This window comes from Hevea brasiliensis, chromosome 12 (assembly GCF_030052815.1).
Source record: "Hevea brasiliensis isolate MT/VB/25A 57/8 chromosome 12, ASM3005281v1, whole genome shotgun sequence".
Classification (NCBI taxonomy): domain Eukaryota; kingdom Viridiplantae; phylum Streptophyta; class Magnoliopsida; order Malpighiales; family Euphorbiaceae; genus Hevea; species Hevea brasiliensis.
Genome location: NC_079504.1, coordinates 6493595 through 6516562, shown reverse-complemented (window position 1 = coordinate 6516562; position 22968 = coordinate 6493595). Strand labels below are relative to the sequence as shown.

Sequence of the window (22968 nt, the reverse complement as noted above, 5' to 3'; positions counted from 1 at the left end):
AAAGGTGGACTGCTTGTACCTGTTGTTTATTTTGAGTGATTCTCTTTTGTACTGGTAGTGTTCCTCGTGTCCTCGACCTTGGCCGCCCAATTATACTGAGATTAAAATGGATATGGATTTTGGAGTTGGGGTGGCTTGCACACCTTCAAGGGATTTCATCATTTGTTATGACCAAAGAACTCGGTGCACAACTCCTGAAAGCTCCCTGCAAAACTGTAGCGTGTCGAGCCGTGAATTCTATATCATATCCTCGACCGTTTCATAAGTATAATCGGGTTAATTGCCAAAGAAAATCATGAAATTTGTTTGAGTTTTGTTATTAAATTCTAAAATTTACATAATTAATAAACTCTAAAATTTGTCAATTTAATTGATACTTTAAATTGGTCTGAGTGTATTTCAACAAATAAAAAATTATAAGTTAAATTTTGTTATATTTTTTTGTATATAATAACAATTTTAATTTTGCTATGTAAATAATTAATTAGTATATTATTTTAATCATTATTTATTAAGTTACATTTATTTTTTAATGATTTTGTTTGCATTCATTTTTTGTGATTTTGTTATTAGTTTTCTCAAATTTTATAACTTTCTCCTTAAACATATTTCTTTGCTGAGGTAAATGTGTTAGTAGCTCATTGTCTGAGCCACTGTAATTTTTTGTAATTTCGTCAAATAAAAAATTACGAGTCAAATTCTATTGTATTTTTTGTATTTATCAATACTTTAACTATGCTCTGTAAATAATTAATTAGTGTATTTTTTTAATCACACTATTCACTAGGTTGTATCCATTTTTTAGTGATTTTATTGTTAATTTTTTTTAAACTCTATAACTTTCTTTTTAAGAGAATTTTTTTTTTATTGAAGTAAATGTATTAATCGCTCATTCTTCTAGGCTATTGTAAGGTAGATCAAATCACTAAAAAAAAAAAAACAGTGATCAAATCACTAAAAAAAAAAATAGTCATTCTCTTTAATCAAGTGCAATTCTCAATCAAAATATTTAAAACAAAAGTCATTACAATTACCTCTTAAGTACTACATACTAACGATCTGTTGACGATCAAATCAATTTGAAAATATTAATCAAACGTGAGAGTTTAATTGATAATTATGTAAATTTTAAGATTTAATTGTAAATATTAACAAATTTCATAATTTTTTTTTAGTAATTAAGCCAATATAATTCTATGAACAAATTTCTATAGATTGATAAGAGAGGGAGATGCTAAAGGTTTAATTAGCTTAAAAAATAATAATAATAATAATAATAACTTTTTTGTGATACATGATTGGGCAGGTGTGGTGAAAAATCAGCAATAATTAGAGAAGCGTTAAGTACATCAACTTACCAGGGCCTAAATTATCCTTGTACTATATAATTAGTTGCATAGGAAAAATTTCAAGATATATCAAAATTTACATTTTAATCTATCTTTTTATTGAAAAAACTATTTAATCTATTTATTTTTAATTTAAAATAATTTAATTTCTTAAATTTTATTTCATCAATAAATTAATCCCTTTATTCAAATTTTATTCAATTACTATTAATTATAAATTAAATGATTCATAAATAAAATTTGTTGCTCACTGTTGGGCCGAGCTAAAATGGGCCCCCTGATTGAAACGTAGGATTTACTCTCCATTGATAGCCCAACTCAACTTGCGTTACCAGCATCAATCCATGTGCTATATGAAATGTCATTATTACCCTTCCCAAAATTACCACCACGGTTGGGTAACATTGCAATTTCTTAAAACCGCAAGCCCATTTCTTCAAAGAAATCAAAAGTTCAAAATCGAGCGGGCAATTAACCATGTTTAAGCGTTTGTTAGGCCGGGGCCGCTCTGGAGTAGCCAATAATAAATCGCTGACGCTTGACGCTTTATTTAACCATGGTTAACTAACCAATCCATAGGTTCCACAGACTACACCATCGTTCACCCATATTTTCTCTCTATATAAAACCCAGAAACCGGAGACCTGAAATTCTCACCTCTGGAAGGCGTCTTCATAAACGCCGATTTTTAGCGTTAAGTTTCGAATTCTCTATCTTCAAATCTTTCTTTAGCATTTTTCTTGAATTTTCTGTGGTTTTCTGAATCAGAGAAGAAAAAGAAAATGAGAGAGTGCATTTCGATTCACATTGGTCAGGCCGGTATTCAGGTCGGAAATGCTTGCTGGGAACTTTACTGCCTCGAGCATGGCATTCAGGTAACCCTCCCTTTCTCATTTTCAATCTGTTTGTTTCTTGAAATTTTGGTGGGATCCCTGCCTCTCTCATTTTCCTTCTGTTTGTTTCTTGAGATTTTGGTGGATATTCCTCTAGATCTAGGGTTTTGGAAGAGAAATTTATATCTGATTAGATATTTACCTTTGTTAACATTTATTTATGCAGATCCATTTCTCTCTCTCTCTCTCTCTCTCTCTCTCTCTCTCTCTCTCTCTCTTTTCTTCCTTTAATCCAAAAGATTTCAGTGATTTGGGATTTGCTAGACGTTTCTTTTTGTTGATTATATGAACTGAAATTAATTGATCTCTTGATTTTTTTTTTCTGGTTGTTTACGTAATTTGATTCTCTCCCTTCATTCTCAGTCTTTTTTTTTTTATATTATGAGCACTTTGGATCTCTTTTGAGATATATCTTATGTTGCATTGATGAAATCCTCTGTTCTCTCAGCCTGATGGCAAGATGCCGAGTGATAAGACTGTCGGGGGAGGGGACGATGCTTTTAACACCTTTTTCAGTGAAACTGGTGCAGGGAAGCACGTCCCTCGTGCAGTGTTTGTTGATCTTGAGCCCACTGTTATTGATGAAGTGCGTACTGGAGCTTATCGCCAGCTCTTCCACCCTGAGCAACTCATCAGCGGGAAAGAAGACGCTGCCAACAACTTTGCACGTGGCCACTATACCAGTAATGATTAACACCCTTTATTTCTACTTATTACTTTTTTTTTACATTTATTTTGGGCATTTGCTTATAATTGTGTTTGTATTTGGGCAGTTGGGAAGGAGATTGTTGATCTCTGCTTGGACCGTATCAGAAAGCTTGCTGACAACTGTACTGGCCTCCAAGGATTTTTGGTGTTCAATGCTGTTGGAGGTGGTACTGGTTCTGGACTGGGATCACTTCTCTTGGAGCGTCTCTCTGTTGACTATGGCAAAAAATCAAAGCTTGGTTTCACTGTTTATCCCTCGCCTCAGGTTTCCACATCTGTTGTAGAGCCATATAACAGCGTCCTTTCAACTCACTCACTCCTTGAGCACACAGATGTGGCCGTGCTCCTTGACAATGAGGCAATCTATGACATATGCAGGCGCTCTCTTGACATTGAGCGTCCAACTTACACCAATCTTAACCGCCTTGTTTCTCAGGTACATTGATTCTTGTCATGGGAAACACCCCTTTCTCATGTTCATTAAATTCTGACAACTGCAGGCCTGTGCAAACTGTTGTCATTGACTATTGATGGCTTGTATTTCTCAGGTGATCTCATCCCTCACTGCCTCTTTGAGGTTTGATGGGGCTCTTAACGTGGATGTAACAGAGTTCCAGACCAACCTGGTTCCCTATCCCAGGATCCATTTCATGCTTTCCTCGTATGCCCCTGTAATCTCAGCAGAGAAGGCATATCACGAGCAACTTTCAGTGGCTGAGATCACCAATAGCGCTTTTGAGCCTTCATCCATGATGGCCAAGTGTGACCCGCGCCATGGCAAGTACATGGCTTGCTGCCTAATGTACAGGGGTGATGTTGTGCCCAAGGATGTGAATGCAGCTGTTGCCACCATCAAGACCAAGCGCACAATCCAGTTTGTTGATTGGTGCCCTACTGGATTCAAGTGTGGCATTAACTACCAACCACCAACTGTTGTTCCTGGAGGTGACCTTGCCAAGGTGCAGAGGGCTGTTTGCATGATCTCCAATTCCACAAGTGTTGCAGAAGTCTTCGGACGCATTGATCACAAGTTTGATCTCATGTATGCCAAGCGTGCCTTTGTGCACTGGTATGTTGGTGAGGGCATGGAAGAAGGAGAGTTCTCTGAGGCTCGTGAGGATCTTGCTGCTCTGGAGAAGGATTATGAGGAGGTTGGTGCCGAATCTGCTGAAGGGGATGACGGTGACGAAGGAGATGAGTATTGATTGAGGGTTTTCTGTGATTATATGGCTATTTCTGTTATTATGGTTTGTTTTTGAGCCAGATTGCTAGAATTGAGGTTTAAATTGTTGGTGATTTCTTTCATTTGTAATCATTTTCATATCCATTTGCTTCTTCCTGCCATTTGGTCTTTTTTTAATTTTCTACTAAACACATTCTAAGAACAGAGAATGAAGTGAAATTAAATACCCAGTCTGCAGCGCAGTAGCTCTGATTAGTAATTAGAGCGAGGGTTTTATAAAGATTCAAAAACAAAGAGTTGTAAGAATTAGGAATTAGTAATTTCTACCTTTTTTGGTTCAAATTCTTTACTTAGAGGAAAGAAATAATTTACTTTCGCAGAAGCAAGTTGCTTCCTGAGAACCGGGAAGCAAAGGTAGTATTTTTCTTTATTTTTTAAAAAGTTAAAAAGTTGAAATAAAATGTCAATTAAATAAATTAAATTTTCACATTTCCCAAAAATTTAAAGTTTCTTCAAGTTAATCTCCCGACTAAACTAGACTTGAGAAATACATATCAAACTAATTTTGCTTGCTAGTCAAGTCAACTAATCTACCTATATGCTGAAAAACAAGAAACTGCCAAAACCTGCAAATTTAGCAGACCCTTAATGCATAGGCAAATTTCGATCTTTCATTATTATTTTTCTTTCAAATTCAATATGGGTAATTAAGAAATTTTTAATTAAATTTAAAATTTTAGACGCAGGCACATGGAATTTCATTCCGAGAATGATGTATCTTCTGTTTCCAGCTAAACTACACGTCGTCTTCGATGGTCATTGATGCAAGTTTGCTTGATAAGTTCCTTCTTTTTTTCAATTGATATATGCTAATCATGACATAAAATTCAATGAAGTTTACTTTGAAGTTTTAACTTACGAACTCGTATACTTTGCAAGGGAAAAAAAATGCAAGGGGAAAAAAAAAAAAAATACAAACATACTAATTACACGCCTAACACCCATCACGAAAACTTGCAAGAACAAAATCCTTCTTATTGATATGTAATGGATAATCATGTAATTATCAAGAATTTCTACCAAAGGTAATATAATAATTTTTTTTTCCCGCAAATTGTTAAACGTTTCCAAAGACGATGTGCGAGACCTCCCCACTTCTACCACCGTCCTAGCTTTTGGACGAGGTGATTTTCTATTTCCATTCTCTTCTTCATCAATAAAGCATATTTAGAAGTCAATTCTTGATTCCCAGCACTAACTGAAAGCTTGCAGCTGAAAGCTGACTTCTCCAACTTGTCCTTGTATAAGCATGCAATTGGCACAAAACTACCCTTTTTGTTGCACAGCCAACCATGAGCAGCTCTTAATGCAGCTCCCAGGGACGCAGAATCTGCCAAGCAAGAAACAGGGCTTCTTTATCAGATAATACTGTGGAGGAGCTTCGTAGAGCAAAACAAATCCATTTGAAGAATTGAACAGCAAAACAATAAAAAAATGATTTGGACCCTGAAAAGTTCCTGAATTTCTTTTCAGACCACATATTTGGCATAGTGGAAAATTAGTTCCAACATGATACTGCATACCAGGTCTTTGAACAGTATAGACATCACAGCCAAATATTGATGCTACTGAATTCAAAATGCTATGGTTTGCTGATGCTCCACCAGTGGCTATTATTCGTTTTGGAGGGGAGGGCATGCCAAATCTTTCAGCATGAGCTCGCATTGAGAGGAACTGGCCCTCAATCAATGCTCGGACCTGAAAATGAAAATTTTTATGAAAAGTCTTGCAGTATAACATTTGCATGTGGCAAATTTTGCTATTTTTAGTACCAACCTCAGAAGCAGGATCAAATTCCTGCACCTCTTGTTCATTCACTCCCTCCAGACTGTCACCCTTAAAATTTTGGAGTTCGTAGCGATGGAGGCCAACTTGGTTGCAGAAATAATTATTAGTTAATTTGAGGCTCTTTTTACACAATAAATGGACAAAATCAATACAAAAGGATAAAAAAAGGGACACGCAGACATAATGGTTATAGCAAATTACTATAGGACATATAAAATATGAAAGGTGTGAAATAGTTCCTTTATATACTCAGATTGAACAGGCTATATATTAACTCCTCTGTTGGCCTCTGTTTTTGTATGAAACAGAAATCCCTAATTGACGAGTTCCAGTGCCACGCATATATGCTGCGGTGGATAAATTGAGGCAGTGAAGCCAGGCAGAAAGAAGTTGAAATTCAGAAAGTCAATGCAATGCAAATGCCTGGCCTCAATACTTGAAATGGAAAAAGAAATTATCAAATACAATAGGGTAAAAAATCCAAGGACTGACCTGGAAGAGGAGGAAGAATTTCATGGTCCTTGTAGTAGAAGCCAATCTTCCCATCTGTTGCAGAATCTAGAATGAGTTAACAGCAAACAGAAACAAATCATATCAAGAAAGATTAACAACAATGCATGTAGACAAACCATTAAGAGGTGGAGTTTGCTCCAGAAACTTGTTGAAGATTTCCCAAGATTTCTCAGCACAGTGATTACGAATATCTAGTTCAAAATTGTTGTCAGATTAAAGGACTAATAAATGGCATCACTAGAACATCTGTTGCATGAGATTAGTACCTTCACGAGTCAGAGACCCATTTTTGTAACATAACATTACCATGTAACCTTCTGTATCCACAGGATTAGGTAAAACATGCCCTTCTAATCTAGGTTGAGGATCAGTAGCAATCCCAAAAACCTATATGACAAGTATGAGAACGTTACTAGTCTAAAAAGTTTGAAACAATCTAACAATATGACTAACTTTTATCTAATAAGTAAAAATCAACATTTTTGCTCAACCCAATATGTAACATCAAAGCATGGGCATGAGTGCCCCAAGAAGATTATCTATGCCGGAACAAATGTGAATAATTCATAACATAGCTCATAAAAGCAGTTAGAGAAGCAAAGTGTTGCATATTATAGAAGGAGCAGGAAAAATAGTTATAAGGTCGGATTGGGAGTGTATTAGTATAACTGAATTGGTTAGTTTGTTAGAGAGCTGTTAAGATGCAGTTACGCTTCTGTTGTATGAAGGGGAGATCCTCAACTGCATTCATTCTTTCATTCTTCTATTGAATCAATAACAGATTACTTCTCTTCTCTAAGTTCTATTATTTTCTTATATACTCTCTTTCTTCTCTCATCCACTCTTTTCTCAAGTTTCTATATAATCTCTGCATTCAGGGATTGAGTCAGGCTGATACTTAACACAAAGCCGGTTGGGGCAGCCCTATAAATCCATGGAGTTATGGCAAAGACAAGGGGGTGGGGAAGTAACATACACACACACACACACACACAGAGATAATGAAATCAGAAAAGTTTAATAAATTAGCAAACAAGCTTAATTAGGTTCAATAAACTAGCCAGTCTAAAGTGGAGGAAGTATTTTTATATGCCAACTCACAGTATCACTTGTGCCGAGGCTAATTGCCAGATCCCCTGGAATGCTAAGAGTTAAACCTGCAGTTTCAAGTTTTTGATTAAACAATGATCAAGAAGAGAAATAAAAAGATGTATACTTCTGAATCCAAGGCACATAGCATGCAATATGACTTGAATTGGATAATAAATCAATATTTTGATTTTCAACTGAAAATATGTTGATTAGTGGCAAACTTTTATAATCTTCTATAAAATCTACAGCTATTCATTGTTTAAACAGAAAAGAAATGGTTACTGGCTTGTTTATTGGTTTTGAATTTGTTTTCTAAACTACCATTACAGTAAAAGGTGCTATATAAAGACCCTTTTACAATTGCAGTTGGACAACTGTTATTAACGAAGCAATAATTTTTATTTTTTGAATTCTCTATTAAACAGAAGAACACTTGAAAATAAAATTTATTGATTTTTTTTTTAATTTTTAAATGTAGTCTTTGCCCGTCAGAAGCTAAACTCAATGTGAAAGACACAAGAATAATATTAAGTACTTCAATTTTACTTTGAATAAGATTTGAATTTCATTGAAAGCATTAGTGTTATAGCATTTTAATCAAATTCTTGCAAGGTTCTCATTAGATCACTGCTGAGACAACCCAACTTACTAACGCAAACTCAACTAAAAAAACATGGTAACTCTTGAAAACTGGGGGAAAAAAAGAAGCATCTCATGTACATGCTTTGAACAAGTTCCAATAAGTTCATCATCCTTGAAATTATGAATATGCTGTATTCTTAATTAACAGGGAAAAGGGAAGCCACAGACAATAGTTAAACAACGAAAAAGGTGCACATGGGGAAAGCACTGACCTGCTAAACTGTTGGGATTGTCCCCAGACCACTGAACAACCAAACATTTTTTATTAAATTTATACCTGCAATATAATTGATGAAAAACGAAGTTTTCAAGGTGCCAAAGTCAATCCACTAAACAACCAGACTTAATGAGCATACATGGACAGAACAGCAGGACAAATAAACTTTCTTAGTGCACCCAAAAGTTTATCAGCTAATTGAAGAAATAGCCACAAACATATTCATGAAGTCATTACAGCATATAACTGCACAAGCATTCACGTCTTACACATAACACATAGCAAAGTGTACATGGTGTAAACCGCTTATTTAATGTCCTGTTAAGGACTGTCAGAAACAATTAACAGAGTTCAGGAACAAGTCCCCAGCATGGTGAAAGTAACTAAATTCATCAGATACAGAAGTTTTGCTAAGGGGCTAAAGTTGCATTTTCATTTTTAACTATTTTGCTTTTATTGATACATGGTTCCTTGGTTTCAGTATATATTACATCTAATGGGAACAGCTAATTTGCAGCATACAGGAAATACAATGCTACTAACCTGTCCACAAAATAGGAAGCAATATGACCAGCAACATCATAGGCAGGGGCCAATTTTCCAACTTTTTCCTTTAACCCTGGTGCTGTGGCCTACAATTGTAAAAATTCAGAATACATAAACAACATCCTAACATGCAGAGTTAAGTTTAGCAACCATAAAACGTAAATATAAACATACAGCAGACAAACCTCTAAAGCTATTTCAGACCAGACTTTCTGCTTAATATCCATTAAATTCATCCCAGAGCCATCAGTGTGATCAATGCAAGCATATGCTCCAATAAAAAGGGATGCCATAAATGAGCTAACAAGCGAAATCCTCTCAGTATCATTATAAGCTTCAGGCTGTGACTGATAAATCTTCCTAATCTGTGGTCCTGTGAATCTTTCATAAGCGCGAGAGCCAGTAAGTTCGGAGAGCTCCAATGGTCCACCAACAGCTTTCTCTATCTCCCTACATTGCTTAGTGGTGCTGCTATCCATCCATATTGGCGATTCCTTGATGGAAAAGGCATTGCCTAATTGATCCACCAATGGCTTACCGGAGTCCAACGATGATAATATTGCAGAACTGCCTTTCTTCCAATAAACACTACCGTGTTGCTGTCCGCTACCAGAAACAGCAGCAATTTTCCCAAAATCAAAACCAGATTTCAAGAGCCTCTGAAGAACGAGATCAAGAGCTTCCACCCACATAAGAGTGGGTGAAACAATTCTGCCATTATCAGAGGGGTCTCTATAGACTCCGTCTTTGGTCTTATAATGGGGCAAATCGGAGTCAAAATGAACTAGCTCTGATTTGACAATGTTGAGATTGGAATCCAGAACAGTTGCCTTCAAGGACCTTGAAGCGATCAAAGTTTCAGAATTGTCAAAGCAGTTCTCACGAAACAACAGGGAAGAAAAATAATTCTATTAAATTAACTGGTCGACCATTGAAAATTTGAGAATTCTGAGTAAAAAACAAGAAACCATGAACCAACAATGACCACGAACTGAACTTAGCTATCTGGGTTGCTTCGATTTAGTGCATAGATTAACAGTACAGAAGGAGAAACTTACTGAGTAGAGCTGTCGAATCCAAGAAATACGGAGTCTTGAGGAAGAGATGAATTCTCCATTGGTCAAAAACACCGAGCTCAGACGAATTCAACTTTTAAGATAAGAAGTTACAGGAATTTGGCGATGTGTTAATAGGGAGAAGCAAAGTGATTAATATATAATTATGGATAACGACAAGAGATTAAGTTGGATAAGATCCTGATCACTGATGAGTAAGAGCGCTTAATCCTCATGAACGGTGCCTTCAATATCTCACTTTTTTTTTTTAATTTTATATTATTAAATTACTTTTGAAATTGATAAATTTTAGTTTTTTTAATCTATATTAAATAGGTAGATTTTTTTTTTTTTTTAAGAATAAAAGGCATTTCATTAAGAAGCAAAAGCCGAGAGCAATGGAAGTAAATTACTATTAAGTAGGTTAGGAAGTTTGTAAATAAATTATTATTTTGAAAATAATAATAACAAAGAAAATTAAGGGGATGTTTGATTAAATTAGTTTATAAATTTTAAATATATGTTAATTTATTTATTTATAATAATTTTTAAATTTATTAATTAAATTTATAAATTAAAAAATAAATTAGAGATATAACTTTTCATTTTAGTGATTATAAGTAATACGTTTATAAAATAATTAGATCAAATATTTTATTATATTATTTTTATTTAATTTTTAAATTTTTATTATAAATTTTATTTAATATTTTAATAATAAATATATTTATAAATTATTTTTTATTAAATATATTAACTATTTATTTATCATTTATAAATATTTTAATCAAACACGTAATTATTTAAAATTTTAAATATTTATAAATTAATTTTTATAGATTAAGTAAAATAATTTATTTTTATAAGATGTAAGGAGTTCTCTCTCTGCCATAACGATAAATTTACTTTTTTTTTATATAGATTAGTAAAATATAATTAATATAATTAAATAATAAATTTTATTTGATTTTCTTCTAGCATATCTTTCACTCATATTGTTCACTTGAATTTAAATAATTTATATTTCTAAATTATTCTCATTAAAAATTATTTAATATATTTATTAATATAAAAAATGATAAATTTTCATTTAATGATGCAAATTTGCACCTATTATAATTCGTTTAATAAAAATTATTAATAAAATAAAATTTCATTTATAAAAATTAATCCAGAATTATAAAGTAGTAATCCGGAACCTTCTGAAGGCCGTGATCTTCGTGGTGAAATTACAAGTAAATCAATAACTAATTTCCTCAAAATTCAAATCCCAACAAAATTCTTAGGCAAAATCAAAATCAGTTAAATGTATGATACCCCATCTGGTTCAATTGTTGGGGATTTAAAGGTATAGTAATTAAAAATCATTTTTTATTGTAAATATCGATTTATTTTAATTATGTAAAAAATATATTATCGATATTCTTTTTACTATTTGGAAAGACATTTATTAGTCCAATAAGATATACTTTTTTTATTACCCAATAAGATATAATTGATATTAATGTAATAGATTATTTACATAATTTTTTTTTGGAATGATTATTTACATAATTGATACTGAAAGAGTTGGCCATAATTGGACCAAGCGTTTGAATTTTTTATCTTCTTTTTAAAATAGAGGATTGCATTTGATAAGATTTGAATCAATTCTTATCCCGTTTCAAAAAAATTAAAAAAAAAAAACAGTGCTATCCTGCGGAGATTATGATAATCAAAATTAAGAAATAAACTGCTGAAATTATAAAATGAAATGTAAAATTTATGCTAAGAGATTAATATATTCAATAACAATTCTCTCAATCACAAACTTTCAAAATATATACGTTAACCCAAACTTAGCCTAGTGGTCAAAATATCGCCCATCCTGTAGAATGTTCCGGGCTCGAGCTCCCACAACAAATATATCTCTGACAAAAAAAAATTATATATATATATATATATATATATATACGGTGAACGTATTTTCAGATTAGGATGATACAGTAAGGATAAATAACTGTGCTCCACCCTTCGATCTGCTGTCATCTTAGCATAAGCATGAAGTAACCAACCTAGAAAATAGGTACAAAACTACTGCTGAAAGTATGAAAACCTCCGGTTCCAGTTTCCGATAATCCTCTTATGGCTTGGATCTGAGCCCGATCAAACGCTTGAAAAATATACAATACATTCGACGTCGGAGTGGCTTGTGGCAGAAATATAATCCACATAAGATGCCAATAATTACCTTCAACACAATAATTCTCAGTGGCCGGGGCCAACAAATTCCACGCATACAACCACCTCCGAAAAAGAATGTAAATGTGGCTTCCATTTGTTAGACTTAGACATAGACATTCAGATCCCAACATTTCTGAACTACATTGCCAAGAATTAAAGAGTGAGACAACCTGTCAAAACAGGTTAGCCAAGCTCAGATGGCGGATACCACAGTTTACCATTCTTATCAACGAAAGAATTCTTGGAAAGACCACATGATGAACCTTGCAAAAATATCAGACTCCAGGAACTCAATGTGAGCAGTCCGTCCAATGAATGCGTTCAAATTCCTGCCGTAGGAGGAGGTATCGAAGTTGACATCACAGCGCATGAACACCCGTTGCTGTGATGTTGGGGCTCGTATCTGATCCATGCAATTATTCAGCATCTCCAGGAATATTCTGCCTTTTTTTGAGTAATCCAAGGAAGCAGCCCGGCATAATTCGATTCTTGCAGAATGATATGGCACATAACCGTCCTGAGAAAAATATAATTACCTAATAAGTATATGATTAGATAAAAAAAAACACCCTTCTTTACATCTTCCAGTTTGTTTTATCACTATCCAACAAAAGGAATATATCCAATGAAACCTCCAAATTGCTCAAACTAGAACTACGCAGTAAGAGAGATTATTGGTTAACAGTTAAAAACTGCTGGCAAATAGAAATGATTTTGTAAACATTTGCAAGAATTTCAAAAAAGTAAAATTCCTTTGCAAATTTGGGAAATAGGATGCTGAAGAAATACCTGCGGTGAAGAAATTAGTATTATGTGCCTGAAATTCTCCAGTGTCTTCTGCTGAAAGAACAAAAGACATAAAATTTTAGTAAAAAAGTAGATATTAGCATTTGCCTTCCTTTTCCAGACAAATTGTGTCTGTCTCGTGGAATCATCATTACATTTATTTTCTCAAAATGCAAATAAGAGAGAAAAGTCAGGCCATGGTTTCTTGATTTAGGTATAGAATAAGTAAACACCTTATTTGCCATCCCTCTCTCTCTCTCTCTCCAGTTCAAGAAAAACCCAATGCAAAAGATGACTGAAACTCATCCTAGTCAAGATTGATGGACAAAATATATAATTTCAGTACCTTACAAAGTTTGTAGAAGAAAGTATTTTGGAGATTTGAATCATCTGTGAAAGTGAGCTGATGAATGCAGTGTGTTCCCTTGAACTTCTTCATAAACCACATTCCAGAGTTAAATAAAGAGTTCGAACTGTAAAGATATCCCAACTGTGGACCAGATACAGAAACATATGTGTAAAGGTATCTTCGGAATGGTTCCATAATGCTCTCTGTGATGACATAAATAAATATCTAGTGTAAGATTACCAACAATAGATACACGTGGCATCCTAATGTGATGAATGTGTACCTGCTAATGCTGATCTTATAATGACATTTCCAATAGAATGGCCAACAAAGCTAAGTTTAATATCCCTCGGACCACCAGATCTTGAAAATTTGTCCAATTTCCTTTGAAGAAAAGTGATCACTTCCTCAGCCAGCCTTAGTCCCATTTCTCTGAAGTCTCCTGATGTTTTGTCTTCATTTGCCTCTGACATGAGAACTTCCGTCTTGGGCTCTATCAAAAGCCACTGATTTCGTATAAGTCGTAAATCCAGATGATGTCCCTAATTTGTTGGAGTTGCAACAAACAAAATTAATCTACTGATACAAGCTTAACTTATAGTACAGTTCAAACACAGAAGAAATATTGGTTGGCAGCAGAAAACACAAGGGAAACAAAATTAGAAATTATGGCCCCGAAAACATAAAGAATTGAATTTCCAAAACGTACAACTCAACATCTATGCACGGAGCCATGAAAAAAAAATGAAAGTGAATAATGGTAATAAGCCTGAAGCCTCCCAAAACAACTCAACTATATTTCATATTCTGCACATGAGAAGAAGTTCAGTCCCTTAGTTATCACCAAAAAGCACTACACTTGAACCTCAAACTGCATGAATGGAAAAGTTGTTATTAAAATTATCAAATATTTAAAGAGAACACTGTAGCCTCTTTAACTTAATTTTGCTTCAGCTAACAGTTAAAAGAGAACCTTATTCAGGGTTATTTAAGATGCTTCCATGGAAAATGATGCAGCTCTCTGCACCCAGAAAGGATAATTTGATCCAGTGTCACTAAACAAAAATTTCAGACACATTCCATATAACATCCCATTTTGACAACATCAGAACTTCCAATTTAGAAAAATTTGGTCAAATCTTTCTAAACAATAAGGTATGGAAGCTCATTTTACAAATATTTCAAAATGTCAGATGGCATGTTTATTAGTTATTTGCAAGTGAGAAAAAAAAAATCAGCAGCTTCTCGGAGTAGTCAATAATAAAAATCCAATTTGATCAACAAACCAACGAAACACAGCATTCTTCTCATATCAGTAAAAAAATTCAGGTACATTATATAAGGTCAACTAAAGTACCATTGTTTGTAAAACAGCCACAAATATAGCACCAAATGCACCGTATACAGACTGCCCTGGTTCCACTGTTAAATTTGCTCTTGAAAGAAAAGGAGCAGACCAAAGAAAACACGTGCACACACACACACATAGAGGAACCAAACCAAAAGGAAAAAAGATATGCAATTTAAGCATTCAATAAAAAGTATAGAAAAGACTTGCCTGAAACCCATGCACAAAGACACCAATCTTCAACACACGGGCTTTTTTATGCGAGGTACCACCAGGAAGCTTCTTTAAAGCCTCTGTGCAAGGTCCAGTGAGTAAGCCAAGCGAATCTATCAGATCTAAATTTCTAAAGTAAGAATTTTCACTAAAAGTACGCCGCGGTGAATTTATGACACGCTCCACAAATATAATAGGGATTCGCAGAGGATCTCCAAATATATGCATGTCTTGAATTGACCGAGTATTAATCTGCAAGGAAACAAAACCTGCTCTGTAGAACAGTGTACAAGGAAGACGAAGACGACAAATCAATCAATGTGGGAGTAATAATTCACCCTCATTTGGGCAATACTTTGCCGATGAAGCTCAGCACGTGTAGCAACAATCTGGGCAGTCTGTAGATAAAAAATTGAAGACCAAGAAAAGAAGAATTATTCTATGATTGAAAATCCAAACCAAGACTAAAATTCTACATAAAACAAACCAACAAGAAGCTTGAAGAACAAGGGCATTTACTTCATCAGCTAAATTCCAGAAACTAGAACCTCTTTTATCAACAACATGGTGGGAAGAATCATTATTTCCACTACTTATGTAATGATGAGGCATCTCAACCTTAGAGTACACCATCCATATTGACCACTCAGCTCTGCGATCCTTAGCCCATGCATCATGCAGAAATTCCAGTATCTCTGTGTTGTTTGCCCTGGAATGAAGTAACAAGGCCAGCAGAGTGCAGAAAAATAACTATGTCAACAGCAGTTAAACACCTCATTTATTTGCTGCAGCCAAGGATATGAACATCAACCGAGTCCATTTTGAAGGATGTTCCAAGTAGGTTATGTCAAGTTCAATATGCCAAGTGTCATGGTGCGTTGGAGAATGTTAAGGTGTTAAGCATGACCAAGAATACTTAAACCAAATGTAATCTGGTTACCATGAAATAGAAACATTAGATCTAACCCAAAATCAACGCCAGAAACAGCATAACAGCAAGCTAAAACTAATACAGAATGAACAAAATCATCAAAGCAAATTAGCACGTAGCCTTTAAATTACTATTGACCAATTTTGTAGAGTAGCCACAACAAATGAGAATTTTAATAATAATAATTAATTATTTTTACTTGCTTGTCTATTATAAAGTTCCATATAATTAATAAAATATTTTCAAACAACACAAATTTATGTTGTTGCCAGCTTTCAATTAACAAAATTATATTACTAGCATGTATGAATATAATTACTTTCTAAATTACCTGGCTCATTTTTATGAAACTAAAAGATGCTGCTGATTGTGATGAACTAGAGCAAAAGCAAACCTGTGAAACTGCAAAAAAGTGCTCCACAAGTATGATAATTGAGCACCCAGCAACTGAAAAATGTTCACCACAGCATCCTTTGGTAAAAAGTAGGGCAGCCTATCACTTTGGAGATCTAGAGTTCCATTTGCTTTCTGGTTCAAGAAGATAAGAAAATAATACAGAAAATAAAATACCACATGGACTTGAAAACATAATCAAGAATCATGTGCTATGCAAATGAAGCAAGGACCTCAAGACCATTTTGAAGAATGCCTTGCCCCCCAACTTCACCATATGCAGTGCCCAGATCTGCCTTCAGGATAGAATCAAACATATTCATATCATTCATTTTGGACATGAAATCAGTCAAGTCAATTACTTGGTCAACAGCTTCACTAAGTCTTTGCAGCTCTTCAAGTAAAGTGTCACGCGCAACCAACAGTGATTTAACAAGCATGATCTGGTTCATGCCTACAAGGTTCACTGGACCCAATGCCTAATCAATCACAAAATTATAATTTCAACACATGGAAAACAAGTTTTAAGGAACTCTTGGTCGCAAAAGCTAAATAAATATGAAAAACTATACCCTCCATATTTTATGAGATAACGTAGAAAAATATTTAATCAATTATTGTCCACAAAAAGTAGACTTCACAAAGAATTGTGTTATATTCTGACATGTCAGATGCAGTTGATCATCCTTGTGGTGTTCACTGGCATATCATTTTTAAAATTCAAAAGATGCTTCCCCCTTGACACTGATATTATGGACCTTCGGAAAAAGCAAAAGCAAAGGGTATTTGTCAACAGAAAATAAGAGTTATGCAAGTACTCCATCACATTAAGAAATTATTAACGTGAAATTTATTGGAAGCTTGAAATGGAAGTTACTCTAATAAAAATACTTCTTATGCAGTGATATATCAGTACAACAGAAAAATAGGACAAATTTGCATGCACGCACTGAAAGAAATGAAAAATGCACACACATATGAGCATGTAAATTCAAGAATATTTTTATCATAAGCTTACAGATTCACCAGAAACAAAATGCAGTCAATAAAATATAAAAATGTGGAAACAACCACATGTAAAGATTTTCTAAGCATACTTGATTGGACCTATCAACACTTTCACCAGCAACATCTTCAAGGTGGCAGGGACCACTGCAATGATCCAATAGAGCAAGTTACTTTAACAAACCACAGTTGACATCATCAAAAGCAGTTTATACATTTAGATGGTAGAAATCAGACCAACCTGGATATCTGCGTGAGAGAACCAGCTTTCAATAGACTAACATGAACGCTTGCTTCAACTAGCACAGCATGAAACATATCAAAATGAATAGGGCAGTATGAATGCAATCCCAAAAGAGCTTTAGGAGGAATTCGAAATTCATGGACTGCAACAGAAGCATCATCCAGATATGCTAGCAACTCAAATCTGCATGGAGTGTAATAAAATCAGTGGTAATGCCCAATTAGAGGGTTCATCTGGTAGTCTCTCTTTTTTAACAAAATGCAATATTTTAAAAGTAAAAAGAAATCTTTTATGAAAAGCAAAAGTTTACTTTTATGAAAAGCAAAAGTTTACTTCTTTTTGTAATTAGTTTTTTTTTCCTAGTGCGAAGCAAAATTCATTTATAAATCAAGTGCACTTTCTTATTATTGGATTTATTTTCTAATAAAACCAAAATTTTTAGAACATTTTAGGACAACAATTAAGCCTTAATCCCAAACTAGTTAGGGTTGGCTATATGTATCTTTTTTAGAAAATACATTTTAGGAATGAAACAAAATTTCATTTTTCCCAAGATAAAGCATGCTGGGAAAGAGAGAAAAAGAAATATTTAATCACACAATTACCAAATAAAAGTTATTCTTAACTCACATATTCTCTGTTATGGGAGCTTGCATAAGCTCAAATTTCAAAATAACAGCAGATGTGGAGGGAACCTGTAAATTGTAAGGCATCAGCACAAATAATTTTTATATGAAAATAGAGATTTTATTAGAGATAAGAAAGAAGACAATCGCAATAAAGAGTAAAATTAATCCTCTTAATAGTAGGAAAAGGACAACAGTAAAATTAACAAGGTAAAACCCTTCAACCACATTGAATGTTGAAGGCAATAGCCCTTCCATATGACTAGAAGCTGAAACCTGAAGAAAAGCTAAGAAAGCAAATCAGCCTCATAACAACAGCAAATGCAATTACTGTTCCTTATTTCTAACATTACTCTATAAGCAAGTACTCCAAATGATTGCACACACAATACAAAATCATCGCTCTTTGACCACCTCCACTCCTTCCAGAATTTTTTAATTTAGTAAGTAGTACAAAATCACAATCTTTGCTTGCCAAAGAGCCCACAGAGTGCTTATTCCAATTTACCAAAAGGGATAACAGTGTAAGACTATGAGAATCATTATAGCAATGGCACATTACAGAAGTCATCAACACCACCCACAAGCTTGAGCAAGGGTACATGCCAATAAGTTAGAAGCAATTAAACACCAAAGACATAAAAGTATTCTCATTAAAAGTCTAGTTAAGGGCGGGCTGGTGTTATATGAGAGAATCAAGAGGGACCAATATTTTTAGCTTCCAAAATTGTTGGACTAAAACATTTTTCCAAAGCTAAGTTCTACCATCTCTAAAATCCTAAAAGTGCAGTACTTAGCATCAGTGGAAATGAAAATTACATGCAAGTCAACCGAAGTTTGCAAACAATGACATGCATGCTCGCACAAACACACACACACAAACACACAAAGAGAGAGAGAGAGAGAGAGAGAGAGATGATTACCTTATATTTACTGAGAGAGAGATTGAACAAGACCATGACAGATAAACAAATATCTTGCCTTGCATATTTAATCCGAAAAGGCTGTGTTAAGAAACTATTGTCTGTATCATTGATTCTCCATGCCCCATTAATGTTGTCAGAACCCAAATCATTAGCTGAAGGTCACACAAAATTCAGCATTTTCTTCACTTTCATATTGTCCCATAAACATCAAGCATGAAAGAAAGGAAAGGAAAAAAAAAAGACCTATGATTAAGTGAAGCAAAGTGTTTATAAAACATGAACAGTAACAAAAGCGAAGTACAAAATTAAGCCTGAGTATAGGCATCATAAACAGCTCTTTCTCCAAGTTCCCAAGGTCACTTCAGAATGTAAGAATCTAGATGGTAATTCTACTGAATGTTTAGTCTCCAATGGACACCTCCAAAATCTAAAGTTCAAATCTCATTGCATTGGGGTTGGGGGGAATCTACAGGATGGAAGGGCCTCCCACATCATGTAGTCCAAGGCTCAACAGGCCTTCTAATAAACTCCCTTAAACAATCATAAAATTTAATTGTCTGCTCACACTCTTCTTAAAAAAAGAAAAAAAAAAAGTTTACTGTGACAAATGTTGCCTTTAGAACCATGCCAGTAAACATGATAATTCTATGAGAATGCTGACACTTTGGAACTACATCCCAGGAATGTGGTGGGCCTAAATCTTCAATCATACTCTGAAATTGAAAATAGAACACGGGAAACTTTGTTTATATAGCAAACAAAAACAACCTGATAAAATCTTTATCATTCAGCTAATCCAGCCAAACCATGATAAAACTCATTATAGAAAGCTAAAGAAGAAGAAGAAAGATCCATATTCTCAAATCAAAACAATATTAAACATTTATTTTGGTAGTAAAAAATCTAACAAGAAGACTGGATACTTAAATACAAAATGTCAAGGTTTCAACAGCATCATAGATATCAGCAGCAAGATCACTTCGGCAAGGTTACAAGCTTTTCAGATTATTCTACACATAAGAGTGCAATGAAGCAATATTCATACCATAGATCAAGTCCTGAATTTTATAAACCACAATCATGTTTTAAGTCTCCAAAGGAGCTGTTGTAATGTCAAATACTTGCAAATAAGTTGCAATTAAGTTTCATGTAAATTATTTATTTTAACCTTGAAACGAACAAAAAAGAGGGTTTTTCATTATTATTATTATTCTCCAAAAATAATAATTAAAGGAAAAGAAAGAAAGAAATCACCTTCATATTGAACAACCCTAGAAGGAATTCCCAAAGAAGTATAATCACTGTTTTCCCATCTCACACTGACCTTAATTTGATAGAACCTAAAGAAAGGGAATAAAAGTTCAGCATCAGAGAACTATATAAATTAAAAGAGGGGGAACAAAGGAAAAAAAAAATTCACAGGTAATGATCAACTAAGATGCACATACCCTTGCTGAAAAAGGTCAAGGTTGTGAAATCTATGGATGTAAATGGCAATTTGTTGCACAGTGTCCCACATGACAAACGGCTTAATTATAGGCAATTATGACCTTGCATCGGGGCAACTTATTCTCTAGTCCACATTATACCATCCCAAATGCTTTAAAACATTAGATATCAAAAAAATCACCAAAATTCGCATTCCTGTTTTTTCAAGTAAAATTTTCAAGCCTAAGACCTCTTCTATAATACAACTTTCATGAAGCTTATTTCATATAAAAGCACTCAATAATCACATGGAAAACCACAAAATCTCTCAGTGGTTATTGTTCTTTGGAAAACCTCCACTTTTCTACCATCGTACTCCCACATTCTTCCTCTTTAGCAACCATGATGCTTGACAGCTGCAAAGGAATTAAAAAAAAAAAAAGGTGATATTGAAGCAAAAGAATTTCATATGGGATGAAAAGAATATCAAAAGCTAAGGTAAACAAAAACCGTGATCACAAAGTTCATTGTGTGAAAAGGGCGCATATATCATTTGTTGGCTGTTTATGTTACACATCCTTAACCTTATTCAGAATAGTTAATGCCAACAAATATACAAAAGCCCAAATGATCATTCAACCATAAAAACACCACAAAGCTTATCAATTGGATAATCAACTTTCAGCAGCATCATTCAACTCAAAAAAAATGTTTTAGCGGCTATCCCCCCCCATTCAAGATCAATTATGTCCGCAGAATCACATTGGAAAAGGATTTGATGGACACAATTCGATCCCATCAACGGCGAGTATTTTCTGTACATTTGAGCCTTCTTACATTTGCAATCAATCCAATGTAATGCAAGACAAGCGAATCAATATAAAATTGAACTTTTCGATTCAGGGAACGTTTAAGAAACATTGCTTCAATTCTCAGAAATTATACATTTCTATCATTAAATATGTGCAATGTAATAATTTTGCAGGAATTAACCAAAATAAAAAAATGGAAAAAAAAAATAGAAAACAAATAACCTTGTTTAGATCTACAAATTCTCTGTGAATAAAGGATTTAGGCACTCATCTAGGGTTTGCATTTTCTTTCTGCCTATTGTTTAGAAAAAAAAAAAGACACATCTGGAGCTCGTATTCATCCGTCGATAGCTCTGTTTCCTTCCAGCCTTTTGTATGTTTTGCGCCAAAATGAGAATCGAAACGGTTAGAAAACAGAAACCAGGTGGCTGTTGGGTCGGGTTCCGGACCTTTTGTATCAATTTTTGGGCTCACATTGAAGCCTCTTCCCGGCCCATTGGATTTCTTACTCACTCGGTTTACTCGGTGGGAATGCTGGGCCTCATACACTAGGATGGGATTTAGCTCTAAACCCAATACATTTAAGTCTGTTAGATTTCTTAAATTTATTTATTAGAGAATATTAAAAAATAATTTAAAATTAAATTTAATATATTATAATTAATTATCAATATATGATGACGAAGGCATTAAGCATAATTTTATGCCTCAATTATATTATATCATATAAAATTATAAAAAAAGAAATTAAAAAAAATGTCAAATCTCGAAATTAAGATTATTATATATATTTTTTAATTGAAATTAATTATGGTGAAGGTTCAACGAGGATGAAGGAGGACCATCAATTATTGTCACTTGTTCAAAGTTCCCCCATACATATAACGTATTATTGCTGCTTTTCAAGAGAATATTTGCCTTTAAAACTTCATTTTCGCTAAAATTTGAGGTTTGATTAATTTTCAAAAGAAAGAAACCACAATTAATTTGGTTCAATAGTAATCTCAAGTCACGTTCAATCATCTAAAGCCAAGTTGTGATTAGATTGAAACTAAGGGCGACATAAAGAAGAAATCAAAAATATCAATCAATAATTCACAAGAAAAAAAAATATATATATTAAAAAGAAAGCAAAGTCATTGAAAAATTCATCAAAATGAGAAGAACAACTACAAAAACGGTGGTCCCTTTAGAAGAAAATTTAAAAAAAAAATCAAGAAAATAAACAAGTTGTCTCATGTTTGGTGGTGATAATAATATATACATGAAATTTTTATTTATGTGTTCATATAAGGTTAGGGATGGGCTCGAGGTAAACCTGTGACTTAAAAAATTTTGCAGTCACAATCCAAGTGAGGCGGGCACGTACCCTTTGGAAAGGACCCATGGAGGACTTGTCCATTTCTTTGTAAGACCATAAAATGGTAGTGATAAGATATTCTCTAACTTTGGTTCCATTTCATTTTCAAGAAAATGAGACTAATGGGGTTGCTTCGATCGACTTAAACAATAATGGTTTTCCACATTTAGTGTCATTTATCATTTATATACACGTATATCATTTAGACCGGCTCAAGGGCTGATTTAAACCTCAAATTGAATCGAAATTGAAATCGACTTAAATCAATAATTTAAACA

At 33.9% G+C, this 22968-nt stretch overlaps 3 protein-coding genes across 9 annotated transcripts; 1 reads left to right on the top strand and 2 right to left on the bottom strand.

The window, feature by feature from the left end:
- Positions 1–1973: 1973 nt before the first annotated feature.
- LOC110635074 (tubulin alpha-2 chain) lies at positions 1974–4294 on the top strand. The gene is made up of 4 exons (XM_021784267.2): positions 1974–2224; positions 2691–2925; positions 3016–3386; positions 3499–4294. Exons 1-4 carry the CDS (start codon positions 2132–2134, stop codon positions 4153–4155), a joined length of 1356 nt encoding a protein of 451 aa, XP_021639959.1. The 5' UTR covers positions 1974–2131; the 3' UTR covers positions 4156–4294.
- An 853-nt stretch (positions 4295–5147) lies between these two features.
- On the bottom strand, positions 5148–10264 carry LOC110635071 (xylulose kinase 2). 2 transcript variants are annotated; one of them, XM_021784265.2, is made up of 11 exons: positions 10050–10264; positions 9177–9831; positions 8989–9077; positions 8441–8505; positions 7596–7651; positions 6761–6881; positions 6611–6685; positions 6474–6527; positions 5970–6064; positions 5717–5891; positions 5148–5523 (listed from the first exon to the last, which is right to left on the bottom strand). In XM_021784265.2, exons 1-11 carry the CDS (start codon positions 10106–10108, stop codon positions 5291–5293), a joined length of 1677 nt encoding a protein of 558 aa, XP_021639957.2. In that variant the 5' UTR covers positions 10109–10264; the 3' UTR covers positions 5148–5290. The 2 variants fall into 2 exon arrangements, with proteins under 2 accessions (XP_021639957.2, XP_057986916.1); XM_058130933.1 differs by having other exon boundaries at positions 5148–5891.
- Positions 10265–12249: 1985 nt separating this feature from the next.
- LOC110635076 (uncharacterized) lies at positions 12250–21729 on the bottom strand. 6 transcript variants are annotated; one of them, XM_021784272.2, is made up of 17 exons: positions 21553–21727; positions 20539–20934; positions 20345–20430; positions 19088–19242; positions 18169–18233; positions 17536–17721; positions 17387–17441; positions 16523–16768; positions 16291–16424; positions 15485–15674; positions 15304–15363; positions 14963–15217; positions 13688–13946; positions 13402–13607; positions 13059–13106; positions 12533–12786; positions 12250–12439 (listed from the first exon to the last, which is right to left on the bottom strand). In XM_021784272.2, exons 2-17 carry the CDS (start codon positions 20607–20609, stop codon positions 12373–12375), a joined length of 2337 nt encoding a protein of 778 aa, XP_021639964.2. In that variant the 5' UTR covers positions 20610–20934; positions 21553–21727; the 3' UTR covers positions 12250–12372. The 6 variants fall into 6 exon arrangements, 4 of the variants coding, with proteins under 4 accessions (XP_021639964.2, XP_021639963.2, XP_021639966.2 ...); XM_021784271.2 differs by having other exon boundaries at positions 13059–13109; positions 21553–21726; XM_021784274.2 differs by lacking the exons at positions 20539–20934; positions 21553–21727 and having other exon boundaries at positions 13059–13109; positions 19088–19275.
- Between the last annotated feature and the right edge of the window lie 1239 nt (positions 21730–22968).